This window comes from Microchirus variegatus, assembly GCF_963457635.1.
Source record: "Microchirus variegatus genome assembly, chromosome: 16".
Lineage (NCBI taxonomy): Eukaryota > Metazoa > Chordata > Actinopteri > Pleuronectiformes > Soleidae > Microchirus > Microchirus variegatus.
In genome coordinates, this window is record NC_139817.1 from 20,755,231 (window position 1) to 20,776,381 (window position 21,151).

The 21,151-nt window shown below is 42.2% G+C and overlaps 1 protein-coding gene across 2 annotated transcripts; it reads right to left on the reverse strand.

Annotated features, from left to right (window-relative positions):
* Positions 1 to 846: 846 nt before the first annotated feature.
* ncs1b (neuronal calcium sensor 1b) lies at positions 847 to 20,915 on the reverse strand. 2 transcript variants are annotated; one of them, XM_083903014.1, is made up of 10 exons: positions 20,834 to 20,915; positions 18,893 to 19,013; positions 17,758 to 17,901; positions 14,035 to 14,059; positions 9,010 to 9,148; positions 4,973 to 5,051; positions 4,446 to 4,534; positions 4,287 to 4,364; positions 2,930 to 3,037; positions 847 to 1,963 (listed from the first exon to the last, which is right to left on the reverse strand). In XM_083903014.1, the coding sequence occupies exons 3-9, from the start codon at positions 17,819 to 17,821 to the stop codon at positions 2,939 to 2,941; spliced, it is 573 nt and encodes a 190-aa protein (XP_083759140.1). In that variant the 5' UTR covers positions 17,822 to 17,901; positions 18,893 to 19,013; positions 20,834 to 20,915; the 3' UTR covers positions 847 to 1,963; positions 2,930 to 2,938. The 2 variants fall into 2 exon arrangements, with proteins under 2 accessions (XP_083759140.1, XP_083759141.1); XM_083903015.1 differs by lacking the exons at positions 18,893 to 19,013; positions 20,834 to 20,915 and having other exon boundaries at positions 17,758 to 18,281.
* Positions 20,916 to 21,151: the final 236 nt, after the last annotated feature.

Genomic DNA, 21,151 nt, shown 5'->3' on the forward strand with positions numbered 1-21,151 from the left:
TGTATTGTACAGCCACACAGAGCTGTCTGGTATGAATGAATCTGATTCAGAGGGGAAAAAAGGCACCAAAAAGCTTGACATGTAATTGTTCTATATAATGCTAAAGGTACAGTCCATAACAGTTAGGAAGGGTTAGGATTAGAGCCAAATGACTTTCCTGTTGACTATGGGCTGGATTAAGGGGAAATTGAGAGTTATTTTTTGGTTGTTTTTATGATTTGTAAAGGCCACGGTGGAGGAGTCCTCTGTTGCATTCTGCAATCTCACCATTAGATGTCACTAATAGTCACACACTGGACCTTCAAGGAACATCCATTCATCCATCTATGAATCCATCCATCTACCACTATATCCTCCACCGGAGGGTATCTCAGCTGACAGGGGGATAGGCGGGGTACACCTGCATCCACTCTCACATTCGCACCTACACTCAATTTAGAGTGACCACTTCACCTAATCCCCAAATCTGCATGTTTTTGGACTGTATGAGGAAGCCGGAGAACCCGGAGAAAACCCCCCCCCACACACGGAGAGAATATGCAAACTCCATGCAGAAAGGCCCTTGTTCCAACCGGGGCTTGAACCCACGTCTTCTTGCGCCAAAGGCAAGAACGCTAAACCACTATGCCAACTATGTGTGGCCCTTCAAGGAACAAATAGACAAAATTTTGACCTGCAGTGATTTCTGATGGCGGCTCTGTAAACATAGAACAGGCACTTTCGTAGAAGAATACAGGAAGCGAAAAAGTGAGCCACTTGAATGCATTTTATTCTGTGCTCTTAAACTGCTAATCAACAGATCAATGACATTTATCATTCAGTAAATTATCATTTTGCATACGGCTTAAAATCAGTGAAGCAAATAAAACATCTCAATGCTCTAACTTAAGTAATGAAAAAAAGGCATCAGCACATGCTCTGTGCCTCACACAGGACAAATACTAAGTGGACAATTGCAACCACAGAGCTCACAAAAAGCTTTACAACCAGAGTTGATTTCCGTTTGTGCCTCTCAATGACCACAGCTTTGTGTAAGCAGAGGGCGGGGAACGATGCTCACAGATAGAAATAATGAGCCGCAATTCAGATGCAAGCTGTGAGAATTCGGTGTGTTGCTTGGCCATGTCGTTCAGGATGTGGCTGTGCAGCCCTTGCAGACCCGAGACGCTCCTGCTAAGAGGGTAATGAAAGCACAATAGGACGCACAGACTGCAAACATAGTAAAGTGATCCATAGAAAAGCCCCCGCTTCTTTCTTCACACACGTCTCCTACAAATAAAGAAACCCTGGTCACTCAGGAGCAGGACATTTCAGAATGTGAGAAATAAATAACGAAGAACTATCCCACAACAGTAATAAAAAATACAGTGCAATACATTTCAACACCTTTTGATAAAAAATAAAACTTCATTCCATATTCATGAGGAAATTCCCATAAATGCAGCAAAGCAGAAAATAAATTACAGTTATATTTACATCATACAATGTACACAATACTTCCTTGTGACTTGAAGCTAGTGTTCACATTTTCACCTTGTAATACATTTGTCCAGATTTCCCAAATTTTCAGTCTCTGAAGCTGCATGGAGCTCACCTCACCGAGCATTTCTCATGGTTTACAGTATGTGACGAAGACACGCGCCGACATTTCAGAAAACAGGTTCCTGGTCCACGGACAAAACCTCGACTCTGCGCCTTGCAGAAACGCTCAACACACAAGGGCGTAACGCAGTGCCACACAGTTGCAGAAGCACGGATGAACGACTGAGGGATTTCTTCACAATCCTTTGTGGAAACGTTGACAAAAACCGCTATTTGACGAGGACGCCGTGCGGCTGTGTGACTAAAGCACGCAGCCCACTTCTTCTGGGTGAACAAGTTCTGGGTTTGGCTTCCTCCTGTTGCAGGTGTGATGGTGCAAGACTGACGTGTGATGCGCAGAGGGATGCCGAGTTTGGTCTGTCTGAGGAATTAAAAAGAGAATATTTAAAGAGAGCAAAGTAAAGGTGAAGTAAGTAGTTTATAGTGACATCTAGAGGAGAGGCTGAAATTTACAACAACGAACTGCTCCTCTGCTCACCCCCTCCCTTCCCTGAGCGCTACGGTATCCTCAGCCGGTCAAATGTCGTCCTCGTCGTCTTTCTCCGTGTCAGCAGATGAGGTTCTAGTATTTATTCAGAGGGTTAGGGGGAGAGGACGAGGACGAGGACGAGGGACAGCTCTTCGTGGCCACGGTAGAGCTGTCAGAAGCCGGCGAGGGAGAGGGCGAGCTACCGCGGCCGTAGCAGACGAAGCGGAGAGAGTGGAGGCGGGACTTCCGCTACAAGTAAAGCGACGCTTGATTTGTTCTCTCGGGTTTGTCCTTACAGGCTCCGGTAGAAACATGGCGTCTCACTGCTAACAGTGGCAATGCAACAGCGGCCCGCGACCATGTTATTTTACATGACTTTTTGAAACACTACGAAAATGAAACAAAAACTATTATGCAGCGACTAGACAATGCAGGAGCACATAATATGTATAAAAACGTGGATTTTGGGTTATATAAACCCATAAATACTACGCAGTGTCCCTTTAAGCCATGTTTTGTGACCCATGAATATATTATGCACATGGAAGACACTGAAAAAGTAAAATATGTCTTCACAATCTCACTTCACAGTTGACAAAACAGGATAACAGTAACACTTGGCAGCAGCTGATGCATTGCAGTCCACAGTCAGTGGAGAGGGCCGCCTTGATTGTCAGCAAACAAGTGAGCCATTTGAATAATGCATAAGAATAAACTGAGAGAAGAAAGCAGCTTCTTAGCTTCCAGTCCCTTTCATTTTTTTTCCTGAGATAAAACAGGAATTACACAGTGCTATCACAGAGAGTAGGTGTGAGCTGGAAATGAAAATCACCCGAGCAGAGATTTCTGCAGACTCACCTTACAGTGCTACACAAGTCCATCATAGAGTGACAATGCCTGGACAATAGAAGGGTCTGCCTTCGATCCCTCCTGAAACTCCTGCAGAGTCAGCTTCCCATCTGCATTCTGAGGGAGGAACAAGAGAGCAGATGTAACAGAAGCATGCTCGTGCACACTGTCACCAGAAGGGGGTGAAAGAGGCTCTCGAGCTAAACCCTGCTACTCTCCACGCTGGGCTGTTGGACTGATCTTTAGTTCGGTGCACTTGGACGGCTGCCACTTTCTGCCATGACAAATCACACAGTGCTGCGGTGCTGCACAGCTCGACCAATAGGCTGATGCTGGCTGTGGTGGGCTGACAAACACACCCAAGCAGGCTGCGTCTCAGCTTTCACTGAAGATGAGGGAGAGAGGGCTGAGGAAGAGGATACAGCACAGAGGGATAATAGTGGAGGGCACTACTGTATATGAGATGTTTATAGACTGCAGTCTAAGTTCGTGTTCAGCAGTGTTACTGAAACTGCAATGACTACAACCAACAACTCTACATGGCAAAGCCCTCGGGGTTAAAGCTCACATAGAGTGGTCCTGTTGCACATATATGTTAGTTATGAAGGTCTACTTACATACATTATCTTGTTTTTATGGTCAAAAACCTCCTAGTTGCTGTAAACGAGCCGATAGAAATCTCTCTTTTCTGACGTTGTTCCCCAGCTGCGATATTTGAGACTCAACTCTCGCAGCCAGAAGACAGACTGTCTTGTGATTGGCCAGTACCCGGAAGTGACATAATCAGCACACCCGCTCTCAGAAGCGCAGCTCCCCCCTCTGGAACGGTGGATGCACTGCTACTCATTATCAAAACATTGTTTTAACAGTGTTTAAAAATAGCTTCTTCACGACTCGCAGTCCCTTTTATGACTTTGACCCGGAGTCAGACCCAGAGTCAGAAGACACTGTCGCTCGTCAAACACCTCCACAACGGACGTTATTCTTCTTCCGCGGTTCAATGTACGCAACCGGATGTGCCCGGACTAGTGCCCGGAGCAGGACGATCTGCTGTTCCGGAGAACCGGTGTTTACGTAACCGGACCGGGTTTTTTCAGAAATCTCGCTGAGCCCGAGATTACAATAAAACGCAGCGTTCTCAGCAATGGCTGAACTGTTTGTTTAGAACCTTCAGGGCTTCTTAAACAAGGTAATGACGCAGATACACACTAAAAAACGGCGCTAATTGGAACTTCCGGTCTAGGTCCGCTTTAATTGAAAAAAAAAAAATATAGTAAACTAATAATAATTTCTACACTTGTATCTGTATCAAAAGAAAGAAAGTAAAAGTGTTTTTATATTTATATATTTCAATAAAACCTCTAACCTTGTCCATCATGGCAAAAATTCGGTCCACACGCTTCTCTGGTGTGTTTTCCTCCTCTGGCAGCTCCACTGTGTTCCCCTGAGATCATCACATCATTCCACTTTAAAACATTTAAACCCTTAAACATTTGTGCAAAAAGTACAGTTGCAGAAAACTTACCACCATCTGATATATGGCATCTACGATGTTCAACATCTCATCACGGGTAATGTAGCCGTCGTTATCCAGGTCGTATAATTTAAAAGCCCCTGTTGTGGAGAGAAAGAAAGTAGATTCTCAACTGTTCCTGGTCACGGCAAGATGAGAAAGCGACAGTCAGCTCAAAGTGTAAAACAAAAGATTAGAATCATTTATGTTTTCATAGATTACAAAGCACAAAGTGTTATGTGTTGACTGAAATGGCGACAACTGATTGGTGACAGACTGCGGAGTGTTTCATGGTGGCTTCACAGTTCAAACGGCTGCTGTTAAAGATGTAAATACTCATCATACTTTATTATAGATTTAAATGTATGTGCACAGTTTCTGGTCGTTTACTTAGAAGAAGCTCAAACTTGCAGAAGTTGGCTGTATCTTGCCAGTAATCTTTTATTTGTTATTATCTAGGAATGCAATGCACAGCAGTGGATCCTAAATCTTCCCATTTAAAATTTCAGAAAATAGAAGAGGGAGGTGCACAAACTTACATCTCAACTTCTCATCCAGAGTGCCCCGAGAAGTCACGGACAAGGCCTGGATGAACTCGGAGAACTCGATACGTCCGTCCTGGAGAGTGACAAAAGAGAGCGAGAGAAAGAATGAGGTAAATGCTCGGAGACGTTGGTGAGTACTTTGCTTCAGCAGGTAAGCGTACAGTATATTCACAAACTCCCTGCTGTTCTTTCATGGTGTCCTTCCTGGATTCTGCTCAAAAATGGGGCCAGACGTTTGCTCCCAGTCAGCTGCTATTTTTGCCCTGCACGTGGCTCTCTCCTGAGGCAGGAATAAGTCACCTCAGGTCATTACCAGGATGGATGCTCCTGACTCATCATCTAAACGTTACAGCGCACAGACAGACAACCTCTGTATATTTGATGGAAGATATTTCCCTTTTTTTTCTGCGAGGATTCCACATCAGAAATGTTCCACTCTGACACTTTTGTCCTTTTGGCTTTGTCAGAATCTCCTGCGCCTAAAGAAATCCAATTAACCTCCCAAAAACAGTGGCCTGTGGTGTTTTTCTGCGAGGCCACAGTCTGTGCAGCCAAGAGAGAGAGAGAGAGGAGTACTCTGCTAACATAGTCATCAAATATAAAAAAAACGTAAACTGAAAGTGGCTCAAATGGCAATGATTCCGATCGAGTCATCAAGTCGTGCCCTCCAGAACCAAGCAACTATATCAGACTCTCTAAAGTCAAACTGAAGCACTGCATAAAAGAAAATGTTTTTCACATTCTCAGAGACATCAAGAGCTGCAGCACCACAAGCAATGCATATAAATTGGGCTGGTAGTTCAGCCCATAATATACTTATTCATACTACGTCAGTTTATAGTCTCACAAGGTATGTGATCTCCAGAGTATGTGATTGCAGTCGATTTTGAGCCATTCAAAATGGGGATTCGCAATCACTCTGATCACTTTATCCCGATCATTGACGACAGCAGCAGGTCTTTCCACAAGTGCAGGCTGTCGGCTGCTTTATTACTGCCGAGCAAGTCCTGTGGTGTACTGTGTGCAACTCGTTTATCCAGGCAAATGCAAGTATTGTATTGGGACTCAGTATCAGCAGGTCCTCAATACAGTATGGAAGTATGTGATGGAGCACCATCCTGCTGCAAAAGTTGACCCCTTTTATAGTTGGGAATGTAAGAGGTAGATAATACTATTTTAAGGCTATTGATATTGCCTTCCACCCTGCAAATCTCTTGCACACTGCCATACTGGATGTAACCCCAGACCATGATTTTTTTTTCCGCCACCATACTTCCATCTCTACATCAAAATTTCTCAAGACGAAGAAGATCAAGGTGGTCCAGGACTGGCCAGCCCAGTCACCGGACATGAACATCATTGAGCATGTCTGGGGTAGAATGAAAGAGGAAACATGGAAGACGAAACCAAAGAATCTTGACGAACTCTGGGAGGCATGTAAGACTGCTTTCTTTGCTATTCCGGATGACTTCATCGATAAATTGTATGAATCATTGTCGAACCACACGGATGCAGATATTAAATATGGATCTTACAGCACTGCTACTTAATTCACTGATGTTATGTTGTTTTATTTTTGAGTTTGAAGTCAATTATTTGTTTAATTTCACATTACTCTCTGCAGGCGACAACACTTTTGTCTTGCCAAAATAGGACCTTTCTGTGTTCATTTAAACATAATTTGGGAGGGTTTTAGCGTTCATATGAGCCATTTATAAAGCCAATGGAATAATTAAAAGTCAGGTTATAAGCTGTTGTTTCTACAAAATGTATAAGCGACAAGACTTTGTAGTTAAAAAGATTGGATCAGGGCCAAAAAAAGCTGATTGGGAGACCCCTTAATAAAGGATTATATTGTAACATCACATTGTGCAACCACTGTGTCCAGCCACACCTCCTGCTTCAGCGCCTTCGGGCTCAGCTAACATTATCACGATCAGACATCTGACCCAACAAACAATCCTGAAGTCTTTCACTGCTAATGACATAAGTCATAAAAACTAGGCTCTAATGAAGGTCATAGATCAACTTCAGAAACAGGGTTTTCCTTGTAAGTGAAGTCAATAAACCTCAAGCTGCTCATCAACATCCCAGGAGCTCTGCAGCTCGTCATCCTAAACACAGAGGGACGAAGCTCGTTCAGCTGCAATAAAGTGGACGACGTCACACCAAATGTGGCCTCCTTAAAACTTGCTTAGTCATCTTATTGTGAAGACAATAAAGAATGCTGAACACGCACATTTTTACTCCATGCACAGTCTACAATAATAGCTTCATGTTAATGATGTGTGAGCTAGGGCTGAACAATTCATCTGAATTTTTTCAAAATTACAACAACACTTTTTCACGAAGCAGCAACAGTTTTTCAGAAGCAAGAAAAAATTGATTTAAAGGTGCTTTATGTAAAAAAAATAAAAATAAAAATTATCCTAATATGTCACAGAGACTCAGGAATAATGTTCATATAACAAACTGAAATCACCAAAAACAACAGTACAGCCAAAATATTCGCATTAAATGCAAATCATGTTTATGTTTTGAAATCATGTTTTGGCATGTGGCGCCACCTACCGTCATCTACCAATCATTGCAGTTAGTAGAGTCTCAGCTGCCGGGCAACCACGGGGTTGCCAGTTACGTCTGAGCTACAATGGCGGAGAAAACGAAAACCTAAAAGACCTCTGTATTTTGAATTTGAGTGTAGTAACCATTCCCTCTGATATCATATTGCAGACATTTATTCAAAATTATTATTATTATTATTATTAAGCATGTCACTAAAACCAATCTAATGCAGACACTCTAGTCTACAGGTGCATCCAGAGACCACATGGTCCCTGCATTACACAACAGACAATGGCAATCCATGTCTTCAGATTTAATTCTTAGATGTGAATCATCCTCACTTGTGGTTTAGCATTAGGAAAAAAGGAAGCTGCTTAAAAGATGACAATCTTGTAAACCATGTCAGAAATTGAGTGCCATCAAACACAAGCTTCACCATCTGGGAACCATCTGTGCCTGACTTGTTAGACTCATGTCGACAAACAAAAGCAACAATAAATATTAGTCAAACAAGTGACCAAGTCCCATACAAGATGTTATCACTGACACAATCCCACAAAATACCTACGCCATGATTTCTGGCACAAAACCAATTTTGTGTTGCTTTTGGCGACCATATTTATTATTTGAGGACAGAACATTAAAGTGTTCAAATATAAGTGCAGAAGTCAATACACTTGGTGGATATGCTGCACACACACTGATCATGGAGTTTCCAGTATTTTCCTGCATATAAAGCCCAGGATAGAGCCCAAGAATTGTGTTATATTTCAAACATTAACATGAAACACCATTCACTCAAATGGGGTTTGAATAATTCGCTTTTTGGATACAAAACTGAGAGCCTCCAGTTCTCATGAAAAAGCCCTCGTCAGAACAATAAAAGAAGCAAAATGAGAGTTTGTTTTACTCTATGCCCGTTCATTCAATGCAACCAATTGCTGGCCAAAAAAGAGGGAACTGTTGTTCTCTACCCACTGAATTCGAACATGAATTCCCTCACAAAACAAAGCCAGTCCAAAGCTATTTATCTGCTATTCTGAATTAAAGGTGCCATATGTAAGAATGTGGCCAAAAACAGTTATTACATTCAAATTCAAAACACCAAGGTCTTTTAGGTTTAGTTTCTGACGTAACTGGCAACCCGTGGTTGCTCGGCAGCTGAGACTCTACTGACTGCAATGATCGGTAGACGGCGGTAGGTGGCGCCACATGCCAAAACATGATTTCAAAACATAAACACGATTTGCAGTCTGCAAAATGTTTTTTTTAATGCAAATATTTTGTCTGTACTGTTGTTGTTGGTGAGTTCAGTTTGTTATATGAACATTATTCCTGAGTCTCTGTGACATATTAGGAGGATTGTATGACCAGTTGCTCTAGATTTATTACATAATGCACCTTTAACCAAGGTAGCAGGATATTTGCTCTGTCTTGCAGTGGGTCACAACATGCAACATACCAACCTTATTTTCATCAAAGACGTTGAAGACAAAGGAAGCAAACTTGGTGGGATCGCCAAAAGGAAAGAACTGCTTATATATCTTCTGAAAGCCAACAGCATCGAGCTGCCCACTCGGACAATCTTTAATGAAGCCTTTGTACCTGGAAACGTAAAGCAGAGATAGAGATAGAGGTTATTTTAAGAGGTAAAATGTCATTCATAATGTATTGAGACTAGATAATCAAGACAAAAATGGAAAAGTAATGAGGAAAGGGAAGTTACACAGCAGCCATGACTCACGGTCGAAGATCAAAAAGGTAAAAGCTATTTGTCTTGTTCACTTTCTCACTGATAAGACAATTGCCTTAATCCAATAGCAGGCCCAGAGTGGTTAACTCCAATCAAATTACATTCTATTCCCCCTCTGATAATATGCATAGATGATAGATAAGTCTGACAGCTTCCTTTCGCCTGTGGAAAAACGACAATTTCTCGAGAGCAACTCAACATCTCGATTAGCCTAAATATAGAAGCGTTTCATAAGCAATTTCAAGCACAGTCACTCAAAGGTAGGTAGTTTCCTTGTGTGGCTTCACAAAGGAACACAGTAGACTCACAGTCTAACAAGACTGTATCAGGTCAGGGAGCAATGGAGTGTTAGCATTTACAAAAATAATAACTGTATCTATTTATATTTTAAAAAAGCATAGGAAAAGAGCTTTTTACTCTTGATCAAAGTCCACATAAAGAAGCACTTCATGTTCATCAGATTCAGTCGAGGCTGTAATTAAGGCCAGAGAGAGAGAGAGAGAGTTCTGATGAAGAATAAAGGTTGAGAAAGATCTTTTCCACTGACATTCTGTCTCCTCACTCTTCGCCCTTAAACTCTTTACTTTTAATCTCGCCCCGAGAGATAACGAAGACAGCTTCCCAACGTCGAAGAGACAGAGAGACTGGCTGATGAGACGCTGGGAGAAAAAAAAAAGTTCAGCAAGTAGAGAAGTGAGGAGAGAGAGCAGAACCGTATAATTCTCACATTTGAATTTATCTGGAGATGCAGGGAAATGAAAGCCCTCGCTCCATATAATGCAGGGTACGACCTCATTGGTATTCAAAGTGCACAACGTACAATGCATGTCATAAACCGAAGCCAAGCAATTTCACCTGTATTTGGTGGTCATTTTCCTCATGTGTGACTATGGAATATTATAGCTTAAGGGCTACATGACACTGTGACATAAAGTGTGTGCCTGTGGCCCTCAGTGGTTACAGGATAAATATACTTGTGTCATAATAATCTTCCCTGCATGAAAAACACACAGAATCTACCAGGTGAACACTTCTGTCTTCATTGTTTTTGGATGTAAGATGACGCAGGTCCTTCGTGCTGTAATTCAAGTTCTCTCACTGCAGCATCACAGCTCAGAATAGTAATTGGTCATGAAAATGTGTGTCACACACTTATTTTATAGGGGTTTGTGTAAATATTTATTACATTAACTTGTAAAATGACCACAATGTGTCATCAGTGATTAAGGAAACATGTTACATTAAAATACTGGCTTCACAACTGTAGTTTTTAGTTAGTTCTCTCTCATTTTTTATTTTATTTTTTAACATTTTTTACCTTTTACCTCATGTTGTTTGTGTCTTGTTGTCTCCTCTGATCATGTGATAACTCTCTGCTGCTGCTCAGAGCAGACACACTTTCACTTTTAATCTCCACCTCTTGCTGATATGAATATTACATTACAGTTTACAAAAATAAAACAGTGTTACAGTACTGTAACACTGCACTAGTGTTGTGCATGTAAGTGCGTAAACACAGTTTTAATGTCATGTATGTCCGTTTTTCGGAAATGTTCAACATTTCTGAAAATTCTGTTTTGAATTGGGCTTGAAATAATAATCTTAAAGCTCACATAGAGTGGTCCTGTTGCACATATATGTGAGTTATGGAGGTCTGCTTACATTCTTTAACTTGTTTTTATGGTCAAAAACCTCTTAGTTGCTGTAAAGGAGCTGATGCTGTGCTCAGCCGCGATATTTCAGACATAAATCTCACCCCCAGAAGACAGAGTGTGTTGTGATTGGCCAGCCAGCGTAGAGCCTTCCCAACTGTCTTGTGATTGGCCAGTACCCGGAAGTGACAGAATTAGCACACCCGCTCTCAGAAGCGCAGCTCCCCCCTCTGGAACGGTGGATGCACTGCTCCTCATTATCAAAACATTGTTTTAACAATGTTTAAAAACTGTTTCGTCACGACTCCCCGCCGCAGTCCCTTTCTTTGACCCAGAGTCAGAAGACACTGTCGCTCGTGAAACACCTCCACAACGGACGTTATTCTTCTTCTGCGGTTCAATGGACGCAATCGGATGTGCCCGGACTAGTGCCCGGAGCAGTGTTTACGTAACCGGACCGGGTTTATTCAGAGATCTCGCTGAGCCCGAGATTACAATAAAAAACAGCATCCTGAGCAGAGGCTGAACTGTTTCGAAACTTCAGGGCTTCTTAAGCAAGGTAATGACGCAGATACACACTAAAAAACAGCGTTAATTGGAACTTCCGGTCTTGGTCCGCTTTAAATGGTTAAAGACGATATGATATATTGTGATACATTGGGATATTATCGTATATAAAAGGCTATACATTTATACATTTGGCGACAGAAAGTGCTTCAAATAATCGATAAAGTATCACACTATGAAATATTGTGACATTATAGTGTATTGATATTGTCTTACACTCATAATGAGAGTGAAATCTATTTTACAAAGTGAGTCCTCGCCAAGTCAGGGTCACTTAATAGCATCAAGAAGCAAGCTTTGTTTGAGAGAAGGCTGCTGATGTAGACGTCTGGTGTGACTGTGCTTGGCATCCCGACAAAAGGGTGGCGAAAACTGGAATGGTACAGATTGTTTATTTTGCTACTTTGCTACTTCTCACCATTTTACTGTCGAAATGCAAACGATTGCACGATGCACCAAACCGAAGCACACTGTGCCGTTTGCCCACTGTTCATCAGTGATTATCAAAGAAGTTATCAATTGCAAGAAAGTCTGACTTGGTGCTAAGACACATACACACACACACACACACACACACGTTTGTGTATGTGTCTTAGCACCAGTGTACAGTACTCGATGTAGTGTAATAATACTGCAACCACACTTTGTACTTGCAGGGACACAGCAGACGTGACACTGTGCCTCAGACTCAACTGTGAGAGGAGGCAGCATGAGGATACAGTATTTATTACTGGCACCAGCTCAGCTCCTTGGCATCTACCATGGTGGCCTCGCTAAAGAATCGTACAGGAACTCTCTCTTGCTGCTGCCTAGCTGGCTGGAACACCACTGCACTATAAGATTTTCTTATTGATTTCAGGTAAGCATATTAATGATGTTCCCTGTAAGGAGAATAAGAAAGGGGAACACAATGAAAGCACAACAATGGCATTTATCTAACCCTGCTAATTCTTCTGTGCCTGTGCCTGTGCTCTAATTACACGCCATCTGGCATTTCCCCTGGTGAAATTCCCTCTCATCCCTCACACTCAGCCGCGTTGATTGCCGCTGATCTTCAAGTGAAGACTCATGCAAACTTTCTTGTGAAAGACAGTGTGATGGTGAGCTATCTGACTGCACAGCCTCGGGGTTGAGGGATTAAGATGAGTGGTGGTGGTGGTGGTGGGGCCAGGCAGATCCAGTGACAGGCCTGCTTTAAGGCTCTGGACGTGCCAATGCCCAGCGATATCTAATGCCGCTGCCGCTGTGCTGCCAGTGTGTAGCTGTGTTCCCCCCACCAAACATCCACTCGCTCTCGAGGCAGAGCTCTTTTCCTTTTCATGCATGCGAAATTAGGTCGTGAAATGCAAAACCAAAGCAGAAGAAGTGAAGTGTGAACATGGAAGAGGGAACACTTTGTTTTATTTATTTTTTTACTACATTGCTCCTTCCTTTGACACACACTCGGCTTTGTTTTGCATTTTCCAGAGAGACAATAGCCTAAACAGCAGCACGTATTGAGCAAAAGCAACGACTACACTTTTGGTTGAGTCACCGCTATAATGAAGATGGATCGTCTCGTCCATTTGCCTGCAGCCATCAGACTGTCTGCCTTCAGAAAGACACACCTGAACAATAATGACCATTCTTACGACAGCACTGAGACCTAACCTGGCACAAGGTGTCTCATTCATGTACTCTGTGTGCTTCGTTGTGATTTATGTAAGTTGATGTTATAACACTGTGAGACACAGGCTGGACCTCGACAAGATTATGCTGGTGCAGGTTACACTGGCTCATGGCTACAGGATGTGACAGGAAGGAGTTTCTTTGGCCGTGTTAGTTATTAGAGGCCTGAAAGTGATTCATTTATTTCTTTTATATGAGGTGTCTGTTTTTAAAAATAGACCAAAAAATGTTGTTGAAGATTGCATCATGCGGAATGTTTATATGAGTGTTATCAGCCTCTAAAGTCGCTCAGTCTCAGTAAGGCTTCAAAGGCCTCCTATTTTCAGAACAAATATGTCTTCAGGGTAGTGTGAGGTAGATGGCTTTAAATTAACGGTATATAGACTAAAGATAAACAAATTCTTGATCAAAATTGACTTAAAGGTGCAATATGTAAGAATGTGGCCAAAAAACGGTTACTACATTCAAATTCAAAATAAAGAGGTCATTTAGGTTTCGTTTTTTGAAGTAACTAGCAACCCATGGTTGCTCGGCAGCTGAAACTCTACTGACTGCAATGATTGGTAGACGGCGGTAGGTGGCGCCACATGCCAAAACATGATTTCAAAACATAAACTTTTTAATGCAAATATTTTGTCTGTACTGTTGTTGTTGGTGAGTTCAGTTTGTTATATGAACATTATTCCTGAGTCTCTGTGACATATTAGGAGGATTTTATGGTCAGTTGCTTTAGATTTATTACATAATGCACCTTTAAATTCGTTTTTGTAAATGAGTCAAGGTGAGACACCGATTCCTGAGAGCTCTAAGCAATAAAACAAGTCACATTAAAGATGAATGCACACACTTACCACTGCTGCACCTCTTTCTCCGTAACTGTAAGAGAACATAAACACAAACATTAGTTTCAAGAAAAACTTTGGTTGCTCAAGAACAAAGTATCTTGCTGTTGGATACGACACCAGAGCCAAGTAGTAGCATCATTAATCATCTTGGCCCACTCCTTTCTAACACATTATCTTCTGATGTGACCAAAAAATATTCAACGAGGTCAAGATGTAATTATTACAAACTCGTCATGTTTAGCTGTGAGTGCAGAAACTCATGAGTTCACGCACACTATCGCAGGAGATGACTAATTACTTCTCCTGACCAGCGTGACGGAGAACAAGTGGGAGTAAACCCCAGGGAGCCACAAAAAGACAAACAAGGCTGAGAAAATGAAGGTCAGTCACACATTTAAGAAAGACAGCAGTTTAGGAGGTGGGATGTGTTATCGTGCCCACACAAGCATCTTTATCTGCCAGTATCTTATCAACTAATCCCTCATGGCTACCCCTTGTCTCTTTACTTTCTCCACCCTAAGCAATTTTAGTGTCCCGGCCCCCGGAGGTTACTAATGAAAACAAGGGCTGAAAATCAATAGCATTGGTTTAACCCTGTGTCCTTTGCGAGAGACTTTGTGAATTCACGCTGCTCTAAGTCTGAGGTTAGACGTCATCGACTACCACTTGTGCCGCTGGGCCTGAGGCAATGCAAGGCCTTTAAACACAACAAAGAGCTGCTTGGTTAATTGATAATGTCCTCTAATTTTTAACCCTGGACATGTCATTGTCATGGTTACTCTAAACACAGAAGCAACGAAGGACAAAAAGGACAAGAAAATACAGGCAACGCAAACAGAACGGAAAAATCCATCAAATGTACTATTATTCAACATTTGCTTCATACAAATATGCAGGGCTGTATAAAAGTCTGAGGCCACCATTCGATTTGTTGTTTTATCAATGCTATAATGACCATACAGTGTAATTATTCCTCTATCAATGAATTGGAACACATCCAGAAAATATATTTAGTTTGTTAAAAACAGGTTATAGAGCATTGGTTCTCAAAGTGCGGCCGGGGGGCCAATGGCGGCCCGCAGCAACATTTCTGGCGGCCCGCAATGAATTACAGTTGATAGTTTTAATCCAGGAGCTACTAAGCTTGTTAAATGTTTATTGGACATTACTGGATACAGACCAATAAGTGTAAACTGTACAACTCCAATCTGGTCATTAAAATTATTACAAATGATATTTCTTTATGTTTTTTTTTCCCTTTTTTTTTTCCTTTGGCGGCCCTCAGTCCAACGTTGGCTTCCTAAATTGGCCCTCGCGTATCAAAACTTAGAGAAACCCTGTTAGAGTATTTAGCATGACCTACCCTGACAACAGGAACAATAGCACAACTTTCTTAAACCTCTCTTATGAATTCAACTCATTGACAGTTTGCTAAAATACTGTATATAAGACCAACGCTCAGTCACATCATTCCAATCCAAATGCCAATGATGATCACAGAATTTGACACGCATGAAAACAACAAAGCCGGGGTGACCTGAAACATTTGTACAGTATATACAAATCTATGATGATTGTTGACGTTGACACAAATGCTCCTCTATGAGAGTCTATAAATAAGGAGGACATGTGAGGCAGTGTTTCTCGCAAATATCTCAGCCTCGATTTGTTCCGCTAAAGTGCTTTCACCAAGAATCTCGTCACGTGACCCTTTTCCCGGGCAATAAATGTCAGGGTCAATCTCACAACAGTCAACCAAGTTACCATTAAATTGGCCTCAAAAGTCAGTGTAGTCAGGAATTGGGGCAATTTTACTATGGCTATGATTTAATAATAATAAAATGTTATTACATAACTCAGTCGGGGGCAATGAGCAATAATGCAATAATCGGGAGAGGGCAGGGTCCACTCAGCCTGGTCCTGGCCCTGCAGGGTCTGCACACGAACACATCCAGCTAGTAGTCTGTCACTGGGAAGCCTGCTCATGGCTCTGACAACTTACAACATTTGTGTTCGTTTGTATGTTATATTTGTTTTATTTATTTATTTATCTCTGATGTACAGCACAGCTGTTTAAAGTGCTTTATAAATAAAGTTGGAATGGATTGGAATATCATCATGTTGCTACATGGGCACAGCCTATAACCTGCAGGCATTTTAATAGGACTGCTGGGTCTTTTTGGTGCGATGCCAGAACAGACAAAGACACACACACACACACACATAACTAGGCTGAATGAAACTCCCCGAAGTACAAGTGAGGCTACGACCTTTTCTTCAATCTGCTACTGTCTATTTAAGGGCTACATTTTTTCTTGAGAACTACAGCAAAGCACTAGACGGACAACAACAGATATTCTTTTGAACTGAACAGACTTTACTTCTGGCCTGTCCTCGCTGGACGCTTATCAACACACAGGGCATGGTTTGGGGATTTGAGGGAGAAAAAAAACAACCCAATCCCACTTCCTCTAACCACTGAAACACAACAAAATACACAGGCACAGAGAAATGTACAAATCTGTCAAGAACCAAAGATCAGTGTTGACTGAAATGACAGACAAAGCTTCTCCTGGGAGAACGAGAGAACGAGGCAATAGGATGGAAGAAAGCAAGGAATGATAGAGTTAAACAACAAGAATGGAAACGGGTCATGCTGGGAGAGAAAGCTTGGTGCCCCTCTTAGCAATACTAACCAGATAAGATGCTAATTATACTATTCTATTCCCTGCTCAAAGAGGGCAATTAGGGGATAAAGTCAGAGAGACAGGGTGAAAGGGTAAGAGAGGAAGAGACAGAGATAGAGTGTGTGTGTGTGTGTGTGTGTGTGTGTGTGTGTGTGTGTGTGTGTGTGTGTGTGTGTGTGTGTGTGTGTGTGTGTGTGTGTGTGTGTGTGTGTGTACAGCGACATGCAGCCCAGCCCAGCACGGAGCCCAATTTTCCTCCACAGTAATTTCCTGCCACAACAGCCTTCCTAGGTTCTGCTGTGGAAAAGACTGCCCATAAAAAAAAAAAACCAACTCTGTCAGTGAGCAGCCAATGGATGTCGACTCCCACCAACACCTGCACACTGCACACTGTACTGCTAAAAATAATACTAATTATTATTATTATAATGCTGTAGTCTAGAAATAACAGTAATTATGAATAACAGGTCTCTGCATAACCCTCTGCACAAGTAAATAAGATAGCGCTGGTAAGGTGAGAAAAACAAGTGTTGTCAATCTGTCCTGACAAGAACCCATGTGCTTACGATGCTTCCTTCGTGTGGTTCCACCATTTACTGCGAGTCTCTACTCTTCCATTAATAATCGTGTATTAAAATTCATGATTTAGTCAAATCTATGCATATTTTATCAATCTATCTGTCTGTGTGTACATCTATTAAATATTTAAACACACAGAGAGTACACGGTCTACGCATTAAACCACGTCCTCATCTAAAAAAAAAACTCAGCATCTCCCATCTCCAGATTCCTAATTCCCTTCATAATTTCCTCTCCAACATTAAAATGCAAATTTAGATCAAACAGAGGCTCTGCTCCCAGCTGGCAGTCAGTTTATTGATAATGTGAAACTGGTTGTAGCATCATTACGTTATAATAGCATACAGGGTTTGTAATGTAAAGCCTGAGTAGAAAAGGTATTGCTTTAACAGATTGTATTGTTTTTTGTTTTTTTTGTTGTTGCAGGATTTCCTTTCAAATAAAAAAATCTGACGTTACTCACAGTAGGTTTTCCTTGTCAGCTCCTCCACCACCTCGGATTTGAGCTTGCTGTTTGATTTACCCATGATCTTTCAGCTCTCCTCCGCACCTCCAAACCCACGTTGGCACGTAGCACCTGTTACTACCTCCTCTCCGATCCGCTCCTCTGCCAAAAACATACAGCAAACGTGGGCCAGTTTTAGGTGCAACGATGCTGACGGAGTAAGAGAGAAAAACAAAACAAAAATAACTTCCATTCAAGCTCAGTGAGTTTATCGCTCTGTGTGGATCATTGTAGATGTGCTCGTGATCTGCTCAGACGCTCCAGACAGACTAGTCAAAAGCCCTGGAAGCCTCGTGAAGAGGCGCTGGAATGTTGAGTCTATACGAGTGCTGCTGAGTGCCTATATGTCCTCATATCTTCACAGCAGTCCGTGGGCGAGGAGTGGCGTTTTGGTTGCGTTGCTACCTTCGTCCTTGGATACAAGAGTCACTCAGTGGCCGGGTTAAGCACGCTCACTCCCTCACAGTCATTCTCTGTTCCTCTCACTGCTCCCACCCCTCCTTTCTCACCACTATCTCTATAGCTGTGGGTAAGTTACTGTAGAAAAAGAATCCTCCCTCTTGACAGCTGAGATAAGGACATGTGTAAACTATAACACAATGAACAGAGCTCGCCTTGGATGCCCCCCCCCCCCACTGCACCCTCTCAAAGCATTAACTGTAATCGGTATGCAGACATAACAGTCTAAGAAAAAGTAAACAGTCTGTAATAATTTAAGTAAAGCAAAAAGACCAAACGTCCCCACACGGTACCACATTCTAGATGCCAGCTGAACAGAGAAAAAAAAAAGGGATCTGGTCATGCTCTTAAAATAAGCATGTGCGCTCTCTGCCAGGCTTATGGGCGGATTTGAAGAGTGACAGTTTTCTTTTCTGCTCCGTTCTGACTCATAAGGCTCTCTCCTTCCTGGCCTCACAACAGCACGGAATGGTGATTTTTTTGCCTCTCACTGTCACAGCAGACAGACGACGAAGAAATAATGGAATTTCTTTGTATCACATGCAGGCTTCGACATTGGCGCGCACCGATGCCTCGGCGCAACACCTGTCTGGGCTAGAGAAAAGAAAAAGTGTACTGTGTTTGTACTCGGCACCTTCACTGCGAACATCTGCTCTTCACATCCATGGTCGGTGATGTCCTTCTGAGGGACGCCATGACGGTAATCACCATCCCGTGTTTGCTCAAGCCTCGTGGTCCTGGATATTACTTAAACTCTATGATACACAGACAGAGGACTGTTACAAAGGAACACACGTGTGCTTTGTTTTACGCCAAAGATTCCCAAACTTCAGAGGTTTGAGGCACCTAAAAAGTCATCAAATCACTGAAGCCGCCTGCCAGATCATAGAAAACAACAGTTAAGTAAATGGATAACAGATAGAAGAAATGTCCCTGATGAATAATCAGTGTCTCAGTATTTAGCAAAATATTCAGGTGCATAACTGAACACTATCTATGTTTACAAATACAAAAAAATGAGTCTGTTGTGTCTGTGCAACGGCAATGTTTGGAAACTAATGTCACCCAGCAACATCTCCGCACTGCACAAGAAGTCGTTAATTCTGTGTCAGTCATGACTGACGCAAGGAGGCAAAGGCGCAAGCACACAGCACAACCTTGCGCTAGTAAAGCAAGACGGCTGCAACAAGCTGCAATATGTTTGAAAGCGCAGGCGACTCCAACAGACACTCACAATCATTTTCAGAAGTGGATCCAGTGTTGTAGAAGCACTGGCAGCTTTTTGGTAATTACTTAGATAATAAAGGTATGCACTGGAGCATCAACAAATCATATCTTACTAGAATGTGAATAACACAATGATGCAAAATAATCTATTATGAATTCACTCCTGCAATCCAATCCCTTCAGTTAGAGCTGACAAATTAGTCATTTTCTATTTGAAAAATCAGAATGTGCAACTTCATACCAAATGACATTGTTCTTTTGTTCCAGTTTCAGTTTTTATATCAGAAAAACTTAAAGGTGCCATATGTAAGAATGTGGCCAAAAACGGTTACTACATCCAAATACATTTTTTTTTCGTTTTTTGACGTAACTGGCAACCCGCGGTTGCTCGGCAGCTGAGACTCTACTGACTGCAATGATTGGATTGATTTGCAATTTTTTTTAATGCAAATATTTTGTCTGTACTGTTGTTGGTGAGTTCAGTTTGTTATATGAACATTATTCCTGAGTCTCTGTGACATATTAGGAGGATTTTATGGCCAGTTGCTTTAGATTTATTACATAATGCACCTTTAATATCTTTAGATCCTCATCCATGCATTGTGCTATACACAGCAATATTGGATGAAGATGGATAGTTTTATATACAGTACATTCAAATATCTGCTCAAAAGTTCAGACTCATATTGTATTATATTTTTGAGAATTAAAAGAACCTGTCTTTATTTGCATGTATTGGATGCCTTCATTATGCATATATTTGCAAAGCATGTAAGTGTTTGTCGGGTAATCAGAAAAAGTTAGGAATCTCTACCTTGAGTTTGAAAAAAAAAAAAAAAAAAGGGGGGCCCCCAAATAGTATCTCACATAGGGCCCCCAAACAGGTAGAATCGGCCCTGCTGACTGACTGGAGAAACACTCACACAACAACAGCCAAACGACCTTTTAGTACACATGCGGCGGAATTAACGCTGAATTCAGTCTGTGTGAGCCTCACAGAAACAGGTGGCTCACACACACACACACACACACATTATTTATCTGTGTTTATTCAGCCATTCATTGATGAATGAATGGCTGAATAAACACAAAATAAAAGTGTTCTATTCGTATCTTTATTGTCGGTAGACAGGAGGCAGCAGTGTGGGATGTTGCCTGGCAGCGCCACCATAGCAACGCAGTTTATGGCTACAGTACAACAGTGGCGCGGGGCAGCCTGGTCGTCAATGTAGTCTCCGTGCCCACGCACGTTACTTGGAGCTAGTTTGACTTAATTAGAAGGGGGAAAAAAACACTTCAGGATGCACCTTTATATGAAGAGAAAGCTTTGTAAAAGTGGCGGATTTACCTTAGCGGAGAGAAGCGTGGAGTCGTCCTGACGCACAGAGCCTCCTTCTCTCTGCTGAGTTCCGGAGAGAGCGACTCCACTGCCGCCGCCGCCGCCGTCACCGTCTGCCTGTCTGCTCCGCTCCCAGTGATGCAGCAGCCTCTGCCGCCGCCGCCGCCGCGCCTCCGTCAGGCTGTGACGTTGCTGCTGGCAGAGCAGCTCACACTCAAGACACTCGGCTCTTTGTATGAGCGTTTACACGTGTCATTTCATGTTGAGTGAAGTGTTTTTTTTTTGGTTTTTTTTTCAACGTTTAACCAAACTAGTGTTTAGTTGCGG